Here is an 18,448-nt window from a genome sequence, read left to right as displayed (position 1 = left end):
CCTCCACTTCTTTGGAAACCGCAGCCCACACGGGAACCTCAGTTCCCAGTATGGTTGCAATTTCCAGTGCGGGCGGTGTGCCATTAAAATGGTACCCACCCGCGGGTCAGCATTCTTCTGTGTGGGTGGTGCAGCTCCATGGACGTTTGTGCGGATCCACAGTGGCACCACCCGCACATATGTGAACCTAGCCTTAGCAGGTATGTTATTATAAAGAAGTAAGCCTGTCCTGATAAACTGCTAAAATTCCCATTGTTTCCAGCTTTAGCCCTTTCTGCAATTATGATCAGGAACAAGCATGTAGCCAGTAAAGTTAGGACGAAGTCTGTACTTTCTATTTGCATGCTTGTTCTGGGGGGAATGGCTCAGAACTTTTTAAAAAGTAGAGAGAACTAGCAAGAAGCATATTAGATGGGGATCAATGATGGCAACTTATGTATTTTTGTTGGCACTGGTCTGATGTTTCATATGGCAGTAAGCCCAACAATGGGGATATATATATATATATATATATATATATATATATATATATATATATATATACATACACACACACACACACACACACACACACATACATATACACACACATACATACGCACACACACATATATATATATATATATATATATATATATATATATACATATACATACACACACACACACACACAGCAACAACATTGGTAACGGAATCACGACAGAACAATAACCGCAATCAGAACAGAAATAACTGGAAGCAATTCTGAAGGATATTGGGATTTAAATATCCACAGTAACTGATCATTAATTCATCAGGGACTCCATCAAAGGCTGGAGAATGAGCCGCCCTGTGCAGAAGAGGACAGATATCACTGCCTGGCAAGCCTAAACCGTCAGCACTCTGGCTTTATGATCACTGAAACAGTTAACAAAACAGACTTCAGTAATCTGAGGTTTCACAAAGCCACGGTATAAGGTCATAATGGTATTATCGAGGCAGCTATCGTATTTCTCCGTCTCTACTTTTAACCGTTACTATATTTTGTTATACAAGAGAAATTCACACATTTTCACAGAATGTAAACAATGTCATCTAATGCATCCTTTTGCCGAATGTTAGCGATTGTTACTACTGACTGCAACTTCCATGGCTTACATCTCCGTGTACATCACCGACCTCTTATTGCTTATAAGAACCACGATCACTGATGCCTTACGAAGTGGGTCCCAACCGCTTATAGCTCAAGAATCACACTTATGTGTGAAATATAGAAAAGAACATTTGTTAATACTATTAAAAAAAATTAGGTGACCTTTAGCAGATTTCATACTTGCTATGTCATTATAGGAAAATCTGTAAGCTGTCATTCTGAAAATGCTAGCTCCCTGGCTGTGATGTTAAGCATTTGGCTTCAAAGTCATTAGAGTAACTGATGTAGAACATCAGGAGTTTTGATTTCGATCTGCATGCTTGTTCCAGGCTAGTGACTGAATAAGCTAGAAGTAACCAGGCAATCAGCATTTTCAACTGCTGGTCAGGAAAGGCAGACTACATATTTCTCTCTGTAAAGAGGTTCAGCAAGAAATGTACTGAGCAAGTGTTGACGGTCAACTGAGAGCCACATGTGGTTATCAGGCCACTAGTTGAAGGCCCTATCAAAAGAATTCCCACATAAAAGTTTACAACATGGTAGTCTTACCTTGACAATCCGTTGAGATCTCTTCCAAAACACACATTGCCAAACTGAGGAATAATTTCCACAAGTTTCTTGGTGGCTTCGGACACCGTGCTATGATAGTCCGCCTGTGTCGTCTTGCACTGGAGCAGCTCTTGCTTGCCGTACTCCTTCAGCCGCTTGTAAAGTGTGCGCAGGCCTTGCGCCGTGCGCGGCGGACGTCCTCCTCCCAAAGCGTTGTACTTTTCTGCGATAATCTCCCAGCAATTGTTTTTTTCAATGATTACAGAATGTTTGTTGGTGTGTTCCTCTAAGACTCCTATGTATGGCTTCACCAGCCTCAGTAGATCCAGCTTTTCAAATACTGTGAAATTGGAGGACCGAGCTTTGCCCACCATGTTCAAGCCGTCCTTTATTAGCAAACAGTTCCTGAAACACAATTCAGCCTTGAGCTCTGCACAGCTCTTTTCCCCCACAGACATACACACAAGGAAAAAAAAAAAAAAAAAAAAAAATCAGGCTTAACTAGGTTAGTCTCGCTTAGGCCTACGCCTACCAGGGAGGGTTTATTAAAATTCCTTCAGCTTAATCTGACGCAGGTTCAGAAAATCTGTTTAAGACAGGCCTGACCTACATAATAGCTTGTGAAGAATGCTGAAAGATACCAGTAGGATAAATTACAAAACCACATTGTAATGTTAAGTGAAGACAAGAAAAAGAAAAAGAAAAAAAAAAAAGAACCTGATACACAAAAGAGTGACTAAAACATAAGCAGAGATCAACATTGCTTTAAATACACCATTTGTGACACATAAACAAACAGCAATGTCTGCTGCCGATTTGTAAGGAGCTAATGCTTATCTTTCTGCATTTATTAACTCGGGCTGAAAGGTCAAGGTACATATAAGGTTATAGGGAAAAAAAAGAAAGCTATATTGAATGATAACGGGTGACGTGTGTAGGAGAGCCCCTGCCGGAGCCCCAATCAGCCTCTGTTCAGACTTGCAGCATTTGCATAATGCTAGTCCTGCTGTCAATCAGGAGCTCTGCTTCCCCTAGCTAGTTAGGTTACACCCAAGGCTCAAACTCCACAGCAAAGCTCAGGCTCGCCTGCATTTTCCATTCTGCTGAGCCCTGGAGGATTATGGTGTTAGGGAAATTTCTCTAGCCTGTCAAACGGTATAATAAGCAAAACATGCTGCTGTTTTAACAAAATCGCAAAGGGTATTTTTTTTTCTTTTAACAAGTGCCTCTACGTATTTAAAGCTGTTCTCGCTTCAGTTTAAGATTTAATGACGCTTAACCCCCAGTATGCTGAAGGGACCTCAAGCACCTGGATTTTGGACTGCCTGTTATGCAGGGTCATCTCTACCTCCTCTGTGTGCTTAGCCTGGTCAACAAATGGAAAATATGTAATAATAGTAAATGACAAATATAGTCTGGCAGAACACAAAAGACAGTATAAACACCAAAAAAAATAAAACCACACACAACCTCCTCTAAACCATGTAGTAGGCACACTTTAGTACAGTGGTGGCGAACCGCGGGCACGCAGAGCCCTCTCTGTCAACACGTGGTCCAAGTTGCCCCAGCATCGCTCCAGCAGCCAAGCATCGGATAATAGTGCACATAGCGGCCATGCGCATGCTCAGAAATGAGTAGCGGTGCCTGGCAAGGACGTCACGAGCAGCGACTCATTTCACATACCCAGTCAGTGCACTGCCAAAGATAATATATATATATATGACTGGCTGTGAGTTTTAATACATTCGTTTTAATTAACACAATATTTTAGCTTGTGCTGGTGGTCAGTGGAGCCTTGCCCCCGTGTGCTGGTGGTCAGTGGAGCCTTGCCCCCGCGTGCTGGTGGTCAGTGGAGCCTTGCCCCCGCGTGCTGGTGGTCAGTGGAGCCTTGCCCCCGCGTGCTGGTGGTCAGTGGAGCCTTGCCCCCGCGTGCTGGTGGTCAGTGAAGCCTTGCCCCCGCGTGCTGGTGGTCAGTGGAACCTTGCCCCCGCGTGCTGGTGGTCAGTGGAACCTTGCCCCCGCGTGCTGGTGGTCAGTGGAACCTTGCCCCCGCGTGCTGGTGGTCAGTGGAACCTTGCCCCCGCGTGCTGGTGGTCAGTGGAACCTTGCCCCCGCGTGCTGGTGGTCAGTGGAACCTTGCCCCCGCGTGCTGGTGGTCAGTGGAACCTTGCCCCCGCGTGCCGGTGGTCAGCGGAACCTTGCCCCCGCGTGCCGGTGGTCAGCGGAACCTTGCCCCCGCGTGCCGGTGGTCAGCGGAACCTTGCCCCCGCGTGCTGGTGGTCAGTGGAACCTTGCCCCCGCGTGCTGGTGGTCAGTGGAACCTTGCCCCCGTGTGCTGGTGGTCAGTGGAACCTTGCCCCCGTGTGCTGGTGGTCAGTGGAACCTTGCCCCCGTGTACTGGTTGGGTTGCAGTTTGGACACTCGGTCTCCAAAAGGTTCGCCATCACTGCTCTAGTATAACCATTCTCAGCCAGGGTTCCTCCAGAGGTTGCTAGGTCTTGAGCTATGGCTGATTTTCCACCTATTTGATGGTGCCTGCCTAGATCTTTGTTCAAAAACACTTGGCAGAGCCAGCAACACCAATATTTACAGTATAGCCATCTCTCAGGGAGTAATTCTGACCACCAGTGTAAAAGCCCCATACACATGGGCCAAATATCAAGTTACTAATGAACCGGCCAACATTTGGCCCATGTGTACATCCACCTTTCCGACAGAAGCCAGCCAAATAGGTGGCTTCTGTTGAATGGGATTCCAATCAGTGCTGGCAGCCACTCTCACAGGCTTTGCTGAGAGCAGCGGAAGCCATTGGTTCTCGCTGCTTGATCAAATCTTGTGACAAGGGAGCAGGGGACAGGGTGGGGCAAAGCCTGGCTATCTGTGTCAATGTGCACAGGCAGTGCAGCTTGAGATCAAGCACGCAGGTGTGCCACAATAGGAAGCAGCTTCATGCAGGGAACCCCGAGAAGAGGAGGCTCGGGGAGGCTCTGTGCAGGTAAGTATAAACCTGTTTGTTTATACTTAAAAAAAAAAAAAGATACAACTTAAGACTTCACGATCACTTTAAAAAAATATGTGAACCCAAAATTTCATATTCCTGAAATGTGCCTGCTGTACCATTTACTTGTATGAAAAAGTATCCTGTTCTCTTTGTATTGCTTCCTTTGTGTAAAATCCCTGGTGTTCCTGCCAGCCACATCTGTGCATTGACTGGGCAAGAGGTGGTTAAAGCAGAACTATCGGTAAAACATTTTTACATTTTGAATAAAGTAGGGGTTATGGAGGAGGGTTATGATCCCTGTCAGTTTTTCCATCTTTGCCCATCGGGGAGATTAACCTTCACTTCCTGTCCCACAGCCAACAGGAAGTGAGAGGAAATCCCTGCAAATTAGGGGAATCCCTTGGGACCCTCCAGGTCACCAGAACAAGTGTTCCCATTGCAAGTTTTGTTATATTTTAAAGGACACTCTTCCCAATACTCAAGATTTCATGATTTTCTGCTTACTCAAAAAGGTACATTGGGAATGTGCTACAGTGATATTTTCAGAACACTTGGCTAATGCAAGATTGCTGTCCCTGTTCAGCTCAACTAAAAACTTAATGGCTCGTAAATTGAAAGAAGAGGCTCTAGGTGGACAAGATATTCTTCTGGTAATAACACACCCTTTTAAATGCTAGAACATTACATCAATGTAAAATATCACAGAATTTGGAACAGATTCTTAGACTTTGTAAGGGCACAAACTTTTGAATTCCTTTGGTTACTCAGATCTCGACTTTCCTACAGTTCAGCTTAGATAAGGGTTTGAGTCTAAATTGTCTTAAGAAACAAGTGTCCTCTCTTGTAGCCTATTGAGCTTCTTAAACATTTCCCCCTTGGGCTAAAGTATCCACCAAAAATGACACCTTCTTTGGTTCTGCAGTTTTTGGCCAATCCGCCTTTGCAGGCTGTGAAAGACTGACTATAGGACCTGAAAGGAAAGTTTACCTAAAAGAACACTATTCCTAGAAAAAACATGGATGCTTCCATTGCTATTTCCCACTTTGCAAAAACTAGCTGTCTTGCTGCTATGATGACCACCTTGCTTCAATACTGTGAGCGAAAAGACAGAATTAAAGGCAGTAGTTCAGTGTATGGGCTCAAATCGCACCGCAAAGGTATCAGTTTTTGTCCGAGCATTTGCACTAAGACAAGTACTCATGCAAATGCTTAGTATCAGCTATACCCATGCAACCCTACTTTGAAAACAATCTTGCTCACAGCCATTACATTGGGCTTAAAGATTCAGCTTCAGAATTTTCCATTTTAGGTTGGATGGGACCTTTTCCTAACTTTCTTCCAAGACCACACTGTGCTTCATCCAAATCCCTAGGATGTAACTAAAGCGGCTCTCTCCTGAGACTGCCTTCAACTACATCTCTTCAGGAAGTCTAGATACTGTTGATGTGTCCCAAGCCTCAAGGATCTATATCCAAACTGCATAAACCTGGAGATGTACAAATCATCAGTTTGTCTGTACAGGATTGGTCACTTGCACCTTCTTCCAAATTCATGCTTCCTGGATCATGAAAGCCATTCTAGCAGCTTGTAGGGTTAAAGGCTTGGTTTGTACACTGTACTATGGGTGACTTTGGGAGGAAGATTGGGTCTGCTTCTATGCCGAATGAACATTTTCCCATTTATCCCTCTTTGATTTGTCTAGTTATTTTCAACGTCTCACTGCTCACTAGGAAATGGAAAATAATTTCAAACCTACCATCATTTCTCTTTTTTGATGTGTAAGCATGGCAGAATATTACCCCTACCCTGTTATGACCAGACAATAGTTACAAAAATGATGCTGGGCATAAAAAGGAAGGATTTACAGTATTTGTGACAGGTACTATGGGGTTTAAGGGGCAATGTAAAGTCATTGTCATGTGGCCATGGATACACTCCATGAAAAATGATGGTAGGTATTATAAACCTATTTTGTTATCCAGCTGTAACTCCACCAATTCTGCAAACTAATCACCCAAAATGTTCTTGGCAATCAGCAACCCTGTGCTTCTAGCCTAGGCTGTTAATCGCATAAGAGAATCCATATCAACTCAAAATAAATGAATGATTTGTTAATTCTGACATGTGTCCAATTCATTTGTTTAAAGAGTGATATTTAGTGATACATCCCTGTAGATTAATGTAGTTAGATGAATAGTAGCCCCCAAACCATCGCAGGGTAAGGTTATTGCATTTATTAAGCAAACCTGTGACTGTTTACTTTACATTGAACACCAGGGATGGACAAATTCTAGGAGCTTAACAAATTACAGCTGCTGCCTTCTCTTTCAACGTTAGTGAAAACACATGTTCTCTGGCAACTTAAAACTGCCTAGATTGGCCCTAATGGCTCCTACATTCTGCATTAGTCTACTTCTGTAAAAGTACTGTAGACATATAAAGTAAACAATCACACAAACATAATTCAAACCTTTTGAAACAAGTCAATTTCTGATTAGGACTCTTACACACAACAAAGTATATTTTATCAAGCACAAAATAAAAGATTAACGAGACTCTCTAGTCAGTAAGAGGTCCTGTCTAATCTGTTTTTTAATTTGGAGCAACATACAAAACATTGCAAAAATGAATAACAACACTGTAAACATGGATACACAAATGGAATGTCTATACTTGATTTTCTACACGACACATTTATGCAAAGCTGAATTGTAAGCATCAAGTACTATTGCATGCAAATGCACATACAGTACTGTACAACATGCAATCAACACAGCATAAACATGAAATAAATATGCTTTTGCGTACAAATCCACACATCAGTGTTTCCCAAACTGTGGAGCTTGTGCCATCAGTGGTACAAACCCTCACTGCAGAGGACAGAGCCTTCAAACATGTCTTTTTTTAAATAGATGTTTTACTTAGAGCCAGTTCCCACTATATTCGATGACAGACGTTTTACCGCTTGGTAAAATGACTGTCACTGTAGAGACATATATGTGTCCCATTCCCACTGCAAGGCCATCTAGCGCTGTGTTGCAACGTGCTACGGTAAAATGCAGACTGCTGCATTTTATCACAGCGCACCAGGCTGAATCGCACTGCAACGTTAGGGACATTGTACACTTCAAAAAAGGCTTGTACAAAAAAAAGGGAGTCGTGTGATGAACTGAATGGCGCACCACATTGTCCTCTAGCGCAGCCAGCAACACAGCAAGGGATGGAGCGTTGAATCTTTCCGGCTGCTCTGCATTGTGGTGTGAATTCACCCTTAAAGCAGAACTTTACTCATCTCAGTTCCAGAGATGCAACGTCCTTATGCTCCCTTTCCAGCCTCTGATATCTTTGAGCGGCCGGGTTTTGATTGTCGGCCGCAGTCATTGGCTGGGCAGGGATGGGGGTCACTCAGATTTGCATTGCCAAATTTGTACAGTAAACTGCGCATGCATGGCTCACTGTGCAGGGGTGGAGAAGCAGGTAAGTAACTTTAATGGAGAAGTGACAAAGCATTTCTCTTTTGCATTAAAATCCCTGCCTGTTCGGCCATTTTTAGTATTTTAGCTAAAGTTTCACTTTAAAACTAAATTCATATGCAAAAGGAAGTTCCACCAATCTTCCTCCTCCCCCCTTCCTTTTTTTTTTCTTTTTCTTTTTTAGGGAGCGACTACCTACTCTCTGGCAGGAACTTGCTTCCACTTCTGATCGGCTTGGCCCTAAACATCCGCAAACTCATGGGACATGTCATCTGTCCCAGGAGACTGCAAAATCATTCAGAATGCACAGCGCGTCTTGTACATGCACAGTGGGGAGCTGGCTGTGAAGAATCAGGAGGAAGTCACAGCCAGCTTCCCACAGTCAAGCTGGCAGTGCCAAGGACCTGAAGACTGGAACAGAACCAGCCCCGGTGAAGACAGCAGTGAGTTGCTGGACTGGTAAGTGTCAAAACTGCTCAAAAAAAGGAACACTTTGAAAACACATCAGATCTTAATGGGGAAAAATAAAATTGTGGATATCTATATTGATATGGACTGGGTAATGTGTTAGGAATGTAAGGATGCCCCATCATTTGATGGAAATTAAAATTATTAGCCTACAGAGGACTGAATTCAAAGACACCCCAAAAATCAAAGTGAAAAAATTATGCAGCAGGCTAGTCCATTTTGCTGAAATTTCATTGCAGCAACTCAAAATGGTTTTCAGTAGTTTGTATGACCCCCATGTGCTTGTATGCATGCCTGACAATGTCAGGGCATGCTCCTAGTGAGACAACAGATGGTGTCCTGGGGTATTTCCTCCCAGATCTGGACCAGGGCATCACTGAGCTCCTTGACAGTCTGAGGTGCAACCTGGCGGTGTCAAGTGGACCAAAACATGATATCCTAGAGTTGTTCTATTGGATTTAGCTCAGGCGAGCGTGGGGGCCATTCAATGGTATCAATTACTTCATCCTCCAGGAACTGCCTGCATACTCTCACTACATGAGGTCGGGCATTGTTGTGCACCAGGAGGAACGCAGGACCCAATGCACCAGCATAGGATCTGACAATGGGTCCAAGGATTTCATCCCAATACCAGGGTCAGGGTGCCATTGTCTAGCCTGTAGAGGTCTGTACGTCCCTCCATGGATATGCCTCCCCAGACCATCACTGACCCTCCACCAAAATGGTCATGCTGAACAATGTTACAGGCAGCATAACGTTCTCCACGGCTTCTCCAGACCCTTTCACGTCTGTCACATGTTCTCAGGGAAAACCTGCTCTCATCTGTAAAAAGCACAGGGCGCCAGTGGCGGACCTGCCAATTCTGGTGTTCAGTGGCAAATGCCAACCAAGCTCTATGGTGCTGGGAAGTGAGCACAGGGCCCAATTGAGGTCGTCGGGCCCTCAGCCCACCATCATGAAGTCTGTTTCTGATTGTTTGGTCAGAGACATTCATAGCAGTGGCCTGCTGGAGGTCATTTTGAAGGGCTCTGTCAGTGCTCATCCTGTTCCTCCTTGCATAAAGGAGCAGATACCAGTCCTGCTGATGGGTTAAGGACCTTCTGCGGCCCTGTTCAGCTCTCCTAGAGTAACTGCCTGTCTCCTGAAATCTCCTCCATGCTCTTGAGACTTTGCTGGGAGACACCGCAAACCTTCTGGTAATGGCACGTATTGATGTGCCATCCTCGAGGAGTTGGACTGCCTGTGCAACCTCTGCAGTGTCCATGTATCGCCTCAAGCTACCACTAACAATAGTCAAATGCAAAACTAGTGAAAATCAGTCAGAAAAGGTGAGCAGGAAAAAAAAAAATGTCCGTGGCTTCCACCTGTAAAACCATTCCTGTTTTGGGGGTCGTCTCATTGTTGCCTATCTAGTACATCTGTTGTTAATTTCATTAACACCAAAGCAGCTGAAACTGATTAACAACCCCCTCTGCTACTTAACTGACCAGATCAATATCTCAGGAGTTTAACTGACTTGATGCTATACTCTGATTAAAAAGTGTTCCTTTCATTTTTTTGAGCAGTGTATTAAAATTAGCACCTACAATATTCATAGCTGCTGACTTTTATTTTATTTTTTTTTAACTGATGTTCCCCTTTTTTCCAATAATATTCCAAGGGGGCTGACAAGTACATAGGGAATTACAAATATTCTGTATAGAAACAAAGGGTTTGATTTACTAAAGGAATATAGGTTGTTCACTTTGCAAGGAAATTTCCCCCAGAGTTTGGCAAATGTGGTAAAACTTCACTTTAAAAGTATACCCAATTGTGTGCAAGATAAAAAATGCATTTTCTGTACTTGCCAGAAAATTAAAACTAATGCAGCCACCACATTTAAGGACTGGTAAGCAGCAATATACACTATATTGCAAAAGTATTGGGACGCCTGCCTTTACAAGCATATGTACTTTAATTGTATTCCAGTCTTAGTCCGTAGGGTTCAATACTGAGTTGGCCCACCCTTTGCAGCTATAAGAGCTTCAACTCTTCTGGGAAGGCTGTCCACAAGGTTTAGGAGTGTGTCTATGGGAATGTTTGACCATTCTTCCAGAAGCGCATTTGTGAGGTCAGGCATTGATGTCAGACGAGAAGGCCTGGCTCGCAGTCTCCGCTCTAATTCATCCCAAAGGTGTTGAGGTCAGGACTCTGTGCAGGCCAGTCAAATTCCTCCATCCCAAACTCGCTCATCCATGTCTTTATGGACCTTGCGTTGTGCACTGGTGCGCAGTCATGTTGGAACAGGAAGGGGTCATCCACAAACTGTTCCCACAAAGTTGGGAGCATGAAATTGTCCAAAATGTCTTGGTATGCTGATGTCTTAAGAGTTCCCTTCACTGGAACTAACGGGCCAAGCCCAACCCCTGAAAAACAACCCCACACCATAATCCCCCCTCCACCAAACTTTACACTTGGCACAATGCAGTCAGGCAAGTACCGTTCTCCTGGCAACCGCCAAACCCAGACACGTCCATTGGACTGCCAGACAGAGAAGTGTGATTCGTCACTCCAGAGAAAATGTCTCCACTGCTCTAGAGTCCAGTGGCGGCGTGCTTTGCACCACTGCATCTGACGCTTTGCATTGCACTTGGTGATATAAGGCTTGGATGCAGCTGCTCAGCCATGGAAACCCATTCCATGAAGCTCTCTATGCACTGTTGTGCTAATCTGAAGGCCACATGACGTTTGGAGGTCTTTAGCTATTGACTCTGCAGACAGTTGGCAATTTCTGCGCACTGTGTGCTTCAGCATGCGCTGACCCCGTTCTGTCATTTTACGTGGCCTACCACTTCATGGCTGAGTTGCTGCTGTTCCCAGTTGCTTCCACTTTGTTATAATACCACTAACAGTTGACCGTGGAATATTTAGTAGCAAGGAAATTTCATGGATAGACTTATTGCACAGGTGACAACCTATCACGGTACCATTCTTGAATTCACTGAGCTCCTGAGAGCGACCCATTCTTTCACAAATGTTTGTAGAAGCAGTCTGCATCCCTAGGTGTTTGATTCTATACACCTGTGGCCATGGAGGTGACTGGAACACCGGAATCCAATGATTTGGAGGGGTGTGCCAATACTTTTGCAATATAGTGTATTTAATTTTTGTTCTTAGGTTTAGATACACTTTGTGGAAGGGAACTACAACTGCTGAAGAGAGTAAGTCTGTCACACAAATCACTCTAAGAACTGGTAAGACTATCAATGCCGATCATACCTGTTAGTGGTCTAAACTTTGCAACAGCAGTTACAGCAGGCCTGCACAGCTGGTCTTTGGACACTGAAAGTTCGACTGCTTTGGAATCTGCATCTACACCACAGGTTCTTGCATGGACTTCAGAAGGCACATTGTCAACCTTGGGCTTTAACAAAAACAAAATGAATTGATTATTTTTTGATTACTAGTCAGAATCCTAACTAGGTCTGGTACAAATTACCATATTACCCCTATCTTACAGTCCTTGCACTGGCTACCTGTCAGGTTTCGCATAGACTTTAAGATCCTCTTGCTCACCTATAAAGCTCTTAATGGCTTGGCACCCCATTATCTCTCTGAACGTTTAGCAACTTACTCCTTCCTCGTGACCTTCACTCCTCAAATTCTGGTCTTCTGTGTGTGTGTCCTACTCACCTACACTCAATGGGAGACAGAGCCTTTTCCTGCTATGCCCCAAAACTCTGGAATTCACTTCCAAAGAACATCAGAGAGTCATCATCTCTAAACTCATTCAAATCAATTCTGAAAGCTTTTTTTCTTTAGACAAGTTTTCATGTAAGTGTCAGATTGGCAAAATTTAAGGCCTCTGTTGACAGGCTTTTAGTTCAAGATTCCTTCTCCCCCAATATAAGTCAATTGGAATACAAAAGCAAATCAACTACTTTGTCTATTTGGAGGTATGAATAAGCTTGTTATTGTTTTGATCAGCTGTTTTCTGGCTGTCATGTAACAGTGAAAGGGAGGGGGGTGTGGTGCCCTCCCCCCTTCCCAAGAGGACCTGTCCCCTTTCCAACATTTCAGCCAGCTGTGTGTCAGTGTGCAGGTTGGCTGCTCCAGGCAGACTATAGTTTCCATTGGCCAGGGCCCATAGAAGAGATTGCATGATAAGCGATCCCAAGAGCACAGTACTGTTACAGTGGTCTAAAAAGTTAATAAATGCACCCATGTTGCAAAAAGAAAATATGTGCTTTTTTTTGCACTGGAGCCTGAAAAAGCATTGCAAGCACAATCAATGGATCATGGTTTCAATGCAAAGGCTCTTGCAGGCTATTCCTCCAGCCCCAGATCCATATGGAAATACGGACCTTCGATTATGAAGCTGGAGGAAGGAATAAACAGACTACAAGTGTGGTGACGTCAGTGAACTTGTGTTCCCTTGAAAACCCTCTTTTGTGGTGGTTTAAAGGATAAGATCACCTTTCAGCATCTAACCCCCCCCCCCCCCCCCACCCACACTGTTGAGCGCTCTAGGTAGTTCATTGAGCTTCCTGTCATTTAGTAACTGCTTGTCCGTATCAGAGATACAGGCAGACAGCTGCACAAACAGACAGTCTGCAGGACCATGGCATTACACCCACAATCTGCTATAAGTGGGTGCAATGTTTCACATGCTCCTAAAAAAAAATGCATTTTTTTACCTGCAAAAAAATTTACATTTATCTTTTTTTTTTGTAAAGGCAAATGTATTCTTTAATGGTGAAGAGCTGTGGAATGGCACCATGTTGCACCCTAAATATGGGTGTAACATGAATGTGGCATGAAAGGTGGAATTAGCCTTTATGGCTCCTTTTCAGGTTAAAAAAAAAACAAAAAAACTTGTTGCTTGCACAGCCCACTGACTCATGACCATTTATCAAAAAACAGTCCTTCTTGAGTTCAATCTATTAATTCTGACATGTTTTAAGAATGCACATGCATATAACATATTTTTACCTTTAGCAATGTAGTCAAGCTATCTGTTGTCTTATTGGAGAAGGAGTTATGTTTAATGGGTGGTGTAAAACAAGGCTTTTTTGCAGGATTCCCCAACAACTGCCGACTTGGAGCTGCTGATCTTCTCATTTTGTGTTCACCTAAAGTAAGAGAGGGAACCAATGTAAGTATAATCTGTGTAAACTGACAGATTGAAGAACACCTGTCACAACAAAAATAAAAGGGATTGCAACTGCTGATTTTCTTCTGAAAATGCAGGTTCCTGGCCATCATGTTCATTCTCTGTTTCATAGCTTTTTGAGTAACAGGCCTGGAAAAAGTATGCAGATCAGGTATTCTGACTTTGATGATATCAGGTGCATACTTATTTTGGGTCTGTAATATAAAGTAGTAAGGATTCAGGCCAGGCAACTGGTGTTTTCAGAATATGGTCAGCAATACCAGCCCTGGCAGTTCTGTATTTACAGGGCTCCTTTAAAAAAAAAATTCAAAATTCTCTAATAAGAAATGTCCCCATTTGCTCCCCCTTTGGTCTGTTATATATTCCACTGAATGCGTTTTATAACTGTTCAGCAGTTGTCAATACAGCCAGCAATTGTGTGAGCTGATAACTTGTTGTACTCTCTCTGTACTCTGCCTCTGTGCTGTTATCAGTCAGCATTGTTCCCTGCTAGCGTGGACTACAAAACACTTCCCCCCGTTGTGGAGAAGAGAGGGTTGAGTTATGTAGTCTTAACACACTCCTTGTTCTTTGTTTGGGGGCTCCAAACTTTTTAAACAAAGGGACAGTTTATTCTCCTGCAGACTTTGGGGGGGGGGAAGCATACTGTGGCCAGCGGGAGTGGAAATTTTCCCGGCATCAACATAAGTAATCATGACCACGTTTGGTCTTGGTGGAGAAATAGTGCCCCCTCGTTGGTATCATTGGGAGGAATAGTGCTCCATCGTTGGTATCATTGGGAGGAATAGTGCTCCATCGTTCGTGTCAGTGGGTGAGGTGTCAGTGGTGCCCTGTTGCTGATGTCAGTTGGCAGAATAGTGTCTCATAACATTAGGAGGAAAAGTGCCCCATGAATCAGATAAAGGCAAGCAAAGGGCCCCATCTGGCCCCCAGCACGCAGTTTGGAGACCACTGTTCTAGGGTGACAACACTGCTCAATACAGTTATCACCCTGGGACAGGAAGTGTGTCAATGGCAAAATTACCATGTTAAAATAAAGTGACAAAAGTAAAAATAGAAAAAGGGTAGCAGCCACCACATCTAAGGATCAGTAGGCTGAAATACTATCATTTTTTTCCCTTGAAATTAGATATGCTTTAAGGGCCCATTCACAGCAGAAACTGAGTATTTACTGCGTTTTTTTGCATGCAGAGTGAGGTGCATTACTGCATTTGATGCACATTTTTCCTAAGTTTGCTTTTCCTTTGAGCATTCCTGTGAGTTTGCAGTGCAAAAAAATGCAGTTCGCTGTACTTTTTTCACTGTACTGCAAGAGTGTGAACTATGCCCATAGGATAGGCTAGATGTTGGACTGTCTATGCAGTTGGAGTGCAATCAAAAATGCATCCCACTGTATCTGGTGTGAATGGGCCTAAAGAGAAACTTCTCCCCCAACCTTCCCTTTTTCGCTAGGTTGTCCACAGAAAACATGTTCACATACCGGTTGAATCCAGTGGTGTTATGTAGGAATCTGCCAAAGCTCACTCACTTCTGAGCAGCCATCTTCTTCTCTGATGTCATCTGGAGCCGGCTGTCTCTTCTGGTTCTTGCAACCAGCCTCTTTGGTGACGCACATGTGTCATGGCTGCAAGAACCGGGAAGAGACTGCTGGTCCCCTAATGACATCCTACAGCGCATTCCCTGTGGAGTAAGCTGAGGTTGCAAGCAGCTGCATATGTTCTTCTCAACCAAATGAGAATCCAGGAAGTGTGTGGAGGGTCCCCTCAAAAAAGCAAAGAAAAACCGCAAAAGAGTTCCAACTGAGTGAAAGAAGGGGATGGGCTTGAAAGTAGGTGTGGAGGGCCACTTTAACCACTTCATTACCGCACCATTGCTTAAAGATGGCTACAGGGTGGTTCTCTTGTTCTAAGAGGCCGTCTACAGACATCCTCCCAGAACACACCTCCAGTGCGCCCCCTTGGGCACGCTCTGTGATCACTCTGTCCTTTGTTTGGACACAGCTGATTACAGATCAAAGTAAAGGGCCAATCACAGAAGCCCTTTACCCTGTGATCAGCTGTGTCCAATCCCAGCTGATCACATGTAAAAAAAAACGCTGGTTATCTGCAATTCCTTTCCGAACTGTGTGAGGAAAGAAAAGCCAATAACCAGCAATCATGACAGCACACATTTACACTGATAATCAGGGCACTGATGATTAGTGCAGTGCAATCAGTGCCCATTGGTGCCGCCTATCAGTGCAGCCTCACCAGTGCCGCCTCATCAGTAAAGAAGAAAAATTACTTATTTGCAGAACTTTATAAATGAAACTAAGAAATTTGTTTTGTGTTTTTTTCATTTGTTTAGCAAAAAATAAAAAATCCAGTTGTGAATATCACCAAAAGAAAGCTCTATCTCAAAAAAATGATAATTTCATATGGGTACAGTGATGCATGACTGAGCAACTGTCATTCAAAGTGCAACAGCACTGAAAGCTGAAAATTGGCCTGGGCAGGACGGGGGTGAAAGTGCCCAGTAAGCAAGTGGTTAAGGTGTCACAGCGATCTGATCTCACTGGGGGCTGACCCCTCCACCCCCTTCCTGTACAGGGAGCAGGTTGTCACCTTGTGAGAGAAGTGATGACAGAACTCTGCCACAACTTCTACAATCACCTGAATAGGACAGACAGTGAAGAGGAGACATCCTGCAACTACCCTGAGTGTGTGCTGCTCCTATCACATGGAAAGCATGCCAGTGCCCCCATCTCCTAGTTCTACTGTACCTGTCAGTGTTCCCTGCTCCTGCTGTGTCTGTCATATCACGCTCTCATGTGATGGCGGTAAAATCACTATGTAGCTCGCTTAGTACTTCATACAGAAAGAACAGTGAGCGGGGAGGTCATGTGATACACCAAACCAGGCACTAGGGGGGAATAGTATTCATACAACAGCCCGGAAGTGTCTGCAGCATAGGGCTCCGGCGACCATTTTTGTTGAGTCAGTATCAACATAAAACAGTAAAGAATTTGAAGAGGCCAGAATTTGGAGTAGTTGCACATGACAGCCAATCAGCTTCTAGCTTTAATTTTTCAAAATTGAACAAGCTGAAGCTAGAAGCAGATACGTTGCCACAATTGTTCCAAATGCTGTCAGATTTAATTTTAGTAAATCCCCTCCAGACTGCACATCAGCCTTCCTTGATCCTTTTAACACAAAGGAACCCTTATATAGACACACATTTTATATATATATAGACATACACTCTCTCTCTCGCGCACACCACCGGCCTTTTGCCTTCAGAACTGCCTTCATTCTTCATGGCATAAATTCAACAAGATGTTGGAATCATTCCTCAGAGAGTTCGGTCCATATTGATACGATAGCATCACGCAGTTGCTGCAGATTTGTCGGCTGCACATCCATGAACCGTTGATACAAGGCAAGATGGATCCATGCTTTCATGTTGTTTACACAAAATTCTGACCCTACCAACTGAATGTCACAGCTGAAATCAAGACTTAAACCAGGCAACGTTTTTCCAATCTTCTATTGTCCAATTTTGGTGATCCTGTGTGAATTGTAGCCTCCGTTACCCGTTCTTAGCTGACAGGAGTGGCAAACGGTGTGGTCTTCTGCTGCTGTAGCCCATCTACTTCAAGGTTCGACATGTGCGTTCAGAGATGGTATTCTGCATATCTTGGTTGTAACATGTGGTTATTTGAGTTACTGTTGCCTTTCTATCATCCCAAATCAGTCTGCCCATTCTCCTCTGACATCAACAAGGCATTTTTGTCCACACAACTGCTGCTCACTGGATATTTTCTCTTTTTCGGACCATTCTCTGTAAACCCTAGAGATGGCTGTGAGTGAAAATCCCAGCATATCAGCAGTTTTTTAAATATTCAGACCAACCCGCCTGGCACCAACAACCATGCCACGTTCAAAGTCACTTAAATCCCCTTTATTCCCCATTCTGATGCTCGGTTTGAAGTTCAGCAAGTTGTCTTCACCACATCTAGATGCTTAAATGCATTAGGTTGCTGCCATGTGATTGGATGATTAGAAATTTGTGTTACCAAGCAATTGAACAGGTGTACCTAATAAAGTGGCCGGTGAGTTTATATATACAGCTCACCAGAACATTAAAGCTGGCCATACATGCATAGATTTCTTTTGTTCAGCCTGTAGGATGAACAAATTAAATAAAACAGATTCCTTCATCCATGCTAAACTGCTTCATAGATGGATAAATCTCCCAGTAGCCAGTGACCCAGCTCTCAGAATACCCAAACAGTGATGCCATCTGATTGGATGCTGTTAGAAATCAGTGTGTCATGTATTTTGTGCAACAGCAACATCAGCATTCAGTAGAGATATATTCTTCAACCAGTAGATGGCAGTGTTTATAAGTTGTAGCTGCTTCTATGATAAAACTCTATGTCTTTTCTCTGAATAAAGTTTCCTGTTTCCTTCTTGCAGCAAAGCAGAGAAAAGCACATGTGGACTGTTCATAGTGTTTTCTGAAGGGTTATATACAGAATCTCCAACAGAAGCAGACTGTTTAGCTGACAGTTTCCAGCTGGGCTCCTTCAATCCTCAAAGTTTGTCGAGAGGGGTGGTGCCTGCAGAGTCATCCACTGCTTGAATTTCAGCAGATTCAGCAGGGAACTGACAATATTCAATCTGTGTGTAGCC

At 43.8% G+C, this 18,448-nt stretch overlaps 2 protein-coding genes across 3 annotated transcripts in view; both read right to left on the bottom strand.

The window, feature by feature from the left end:
• The window catches only part of FSBP (fibrinogen silencer binding protein), a 38,637-nt gene extending 26,624 nt beyond the window's left edge, over positions 1–12,013 (bottom strand). Inside the window, exons 1-2 of the mRNA XM_089666868.1 lie at positions 11,882–12,013; positions 1,682–2,086 (exon numbers count right to left, since the gene is read on the bottom strand). Of these exons, the coding sequence (XP_089522994.1) occupies positions 1,682–2,055 (374 nt within the window). The 5' untranslated portion in view covers positions 2,056–2,086; positions 11,882–12,013. The remainder of the gene's footprint in view (positions 1–1,681; positions 2,087–11,881) is intronic.
• Positions 1–16,657, bottom strand: part of RAD54B (RAD54 homolog B) — an 86,425-nt gene extending 69,768 nt beyond the window's left edge. For both annotated transcript variants that reach the window (XM_089666847.1, XM_089666856.1), the window contains exons 1-3: positions 16,537–16,657; positions 13,595–13,734; positions 11,882–12,026 (exon numbers count right to left, since the gene is read on the bottom strand). In XM_089666847.1, coding sequence (XP_089522973.1) covers positions 11,882–12,026; positions 13,595–13,723 — 274 coding nt within the window. In that variant the 5' untranslated portion in view covers positions 13,724–13,734; positions 16,537–16,657. The remainder of the gene's footprint in view (positions 1–11,881; positions 12,027–13,594; positions 13,735–16,536) is intronic.
• Positions 16,658–18,448: the final 1,791 nt, after the last annotated feature.

The sequence above is a fragment of the Staurois parvus genome, unplaced genomic scaffold, assembly GCF_062004578.1.
Source record: "Staurois parvus isolate SC_StPar_1 unplaced genomic scaffold, SC_StPar_1.0 ptg000052l, whole genome shotgun sequence".
Lineage (NCBI taxonomy): Eukaryota > Metazoa > Chordata > Amphibia > Anura > Ranidae > Staurois > Staurois parvus.
The sequence above is the reverse complement of the archived record's forward strand: the minus strand, read 5'-3'. Positions and strand labels throughout refer to the sequence as shown.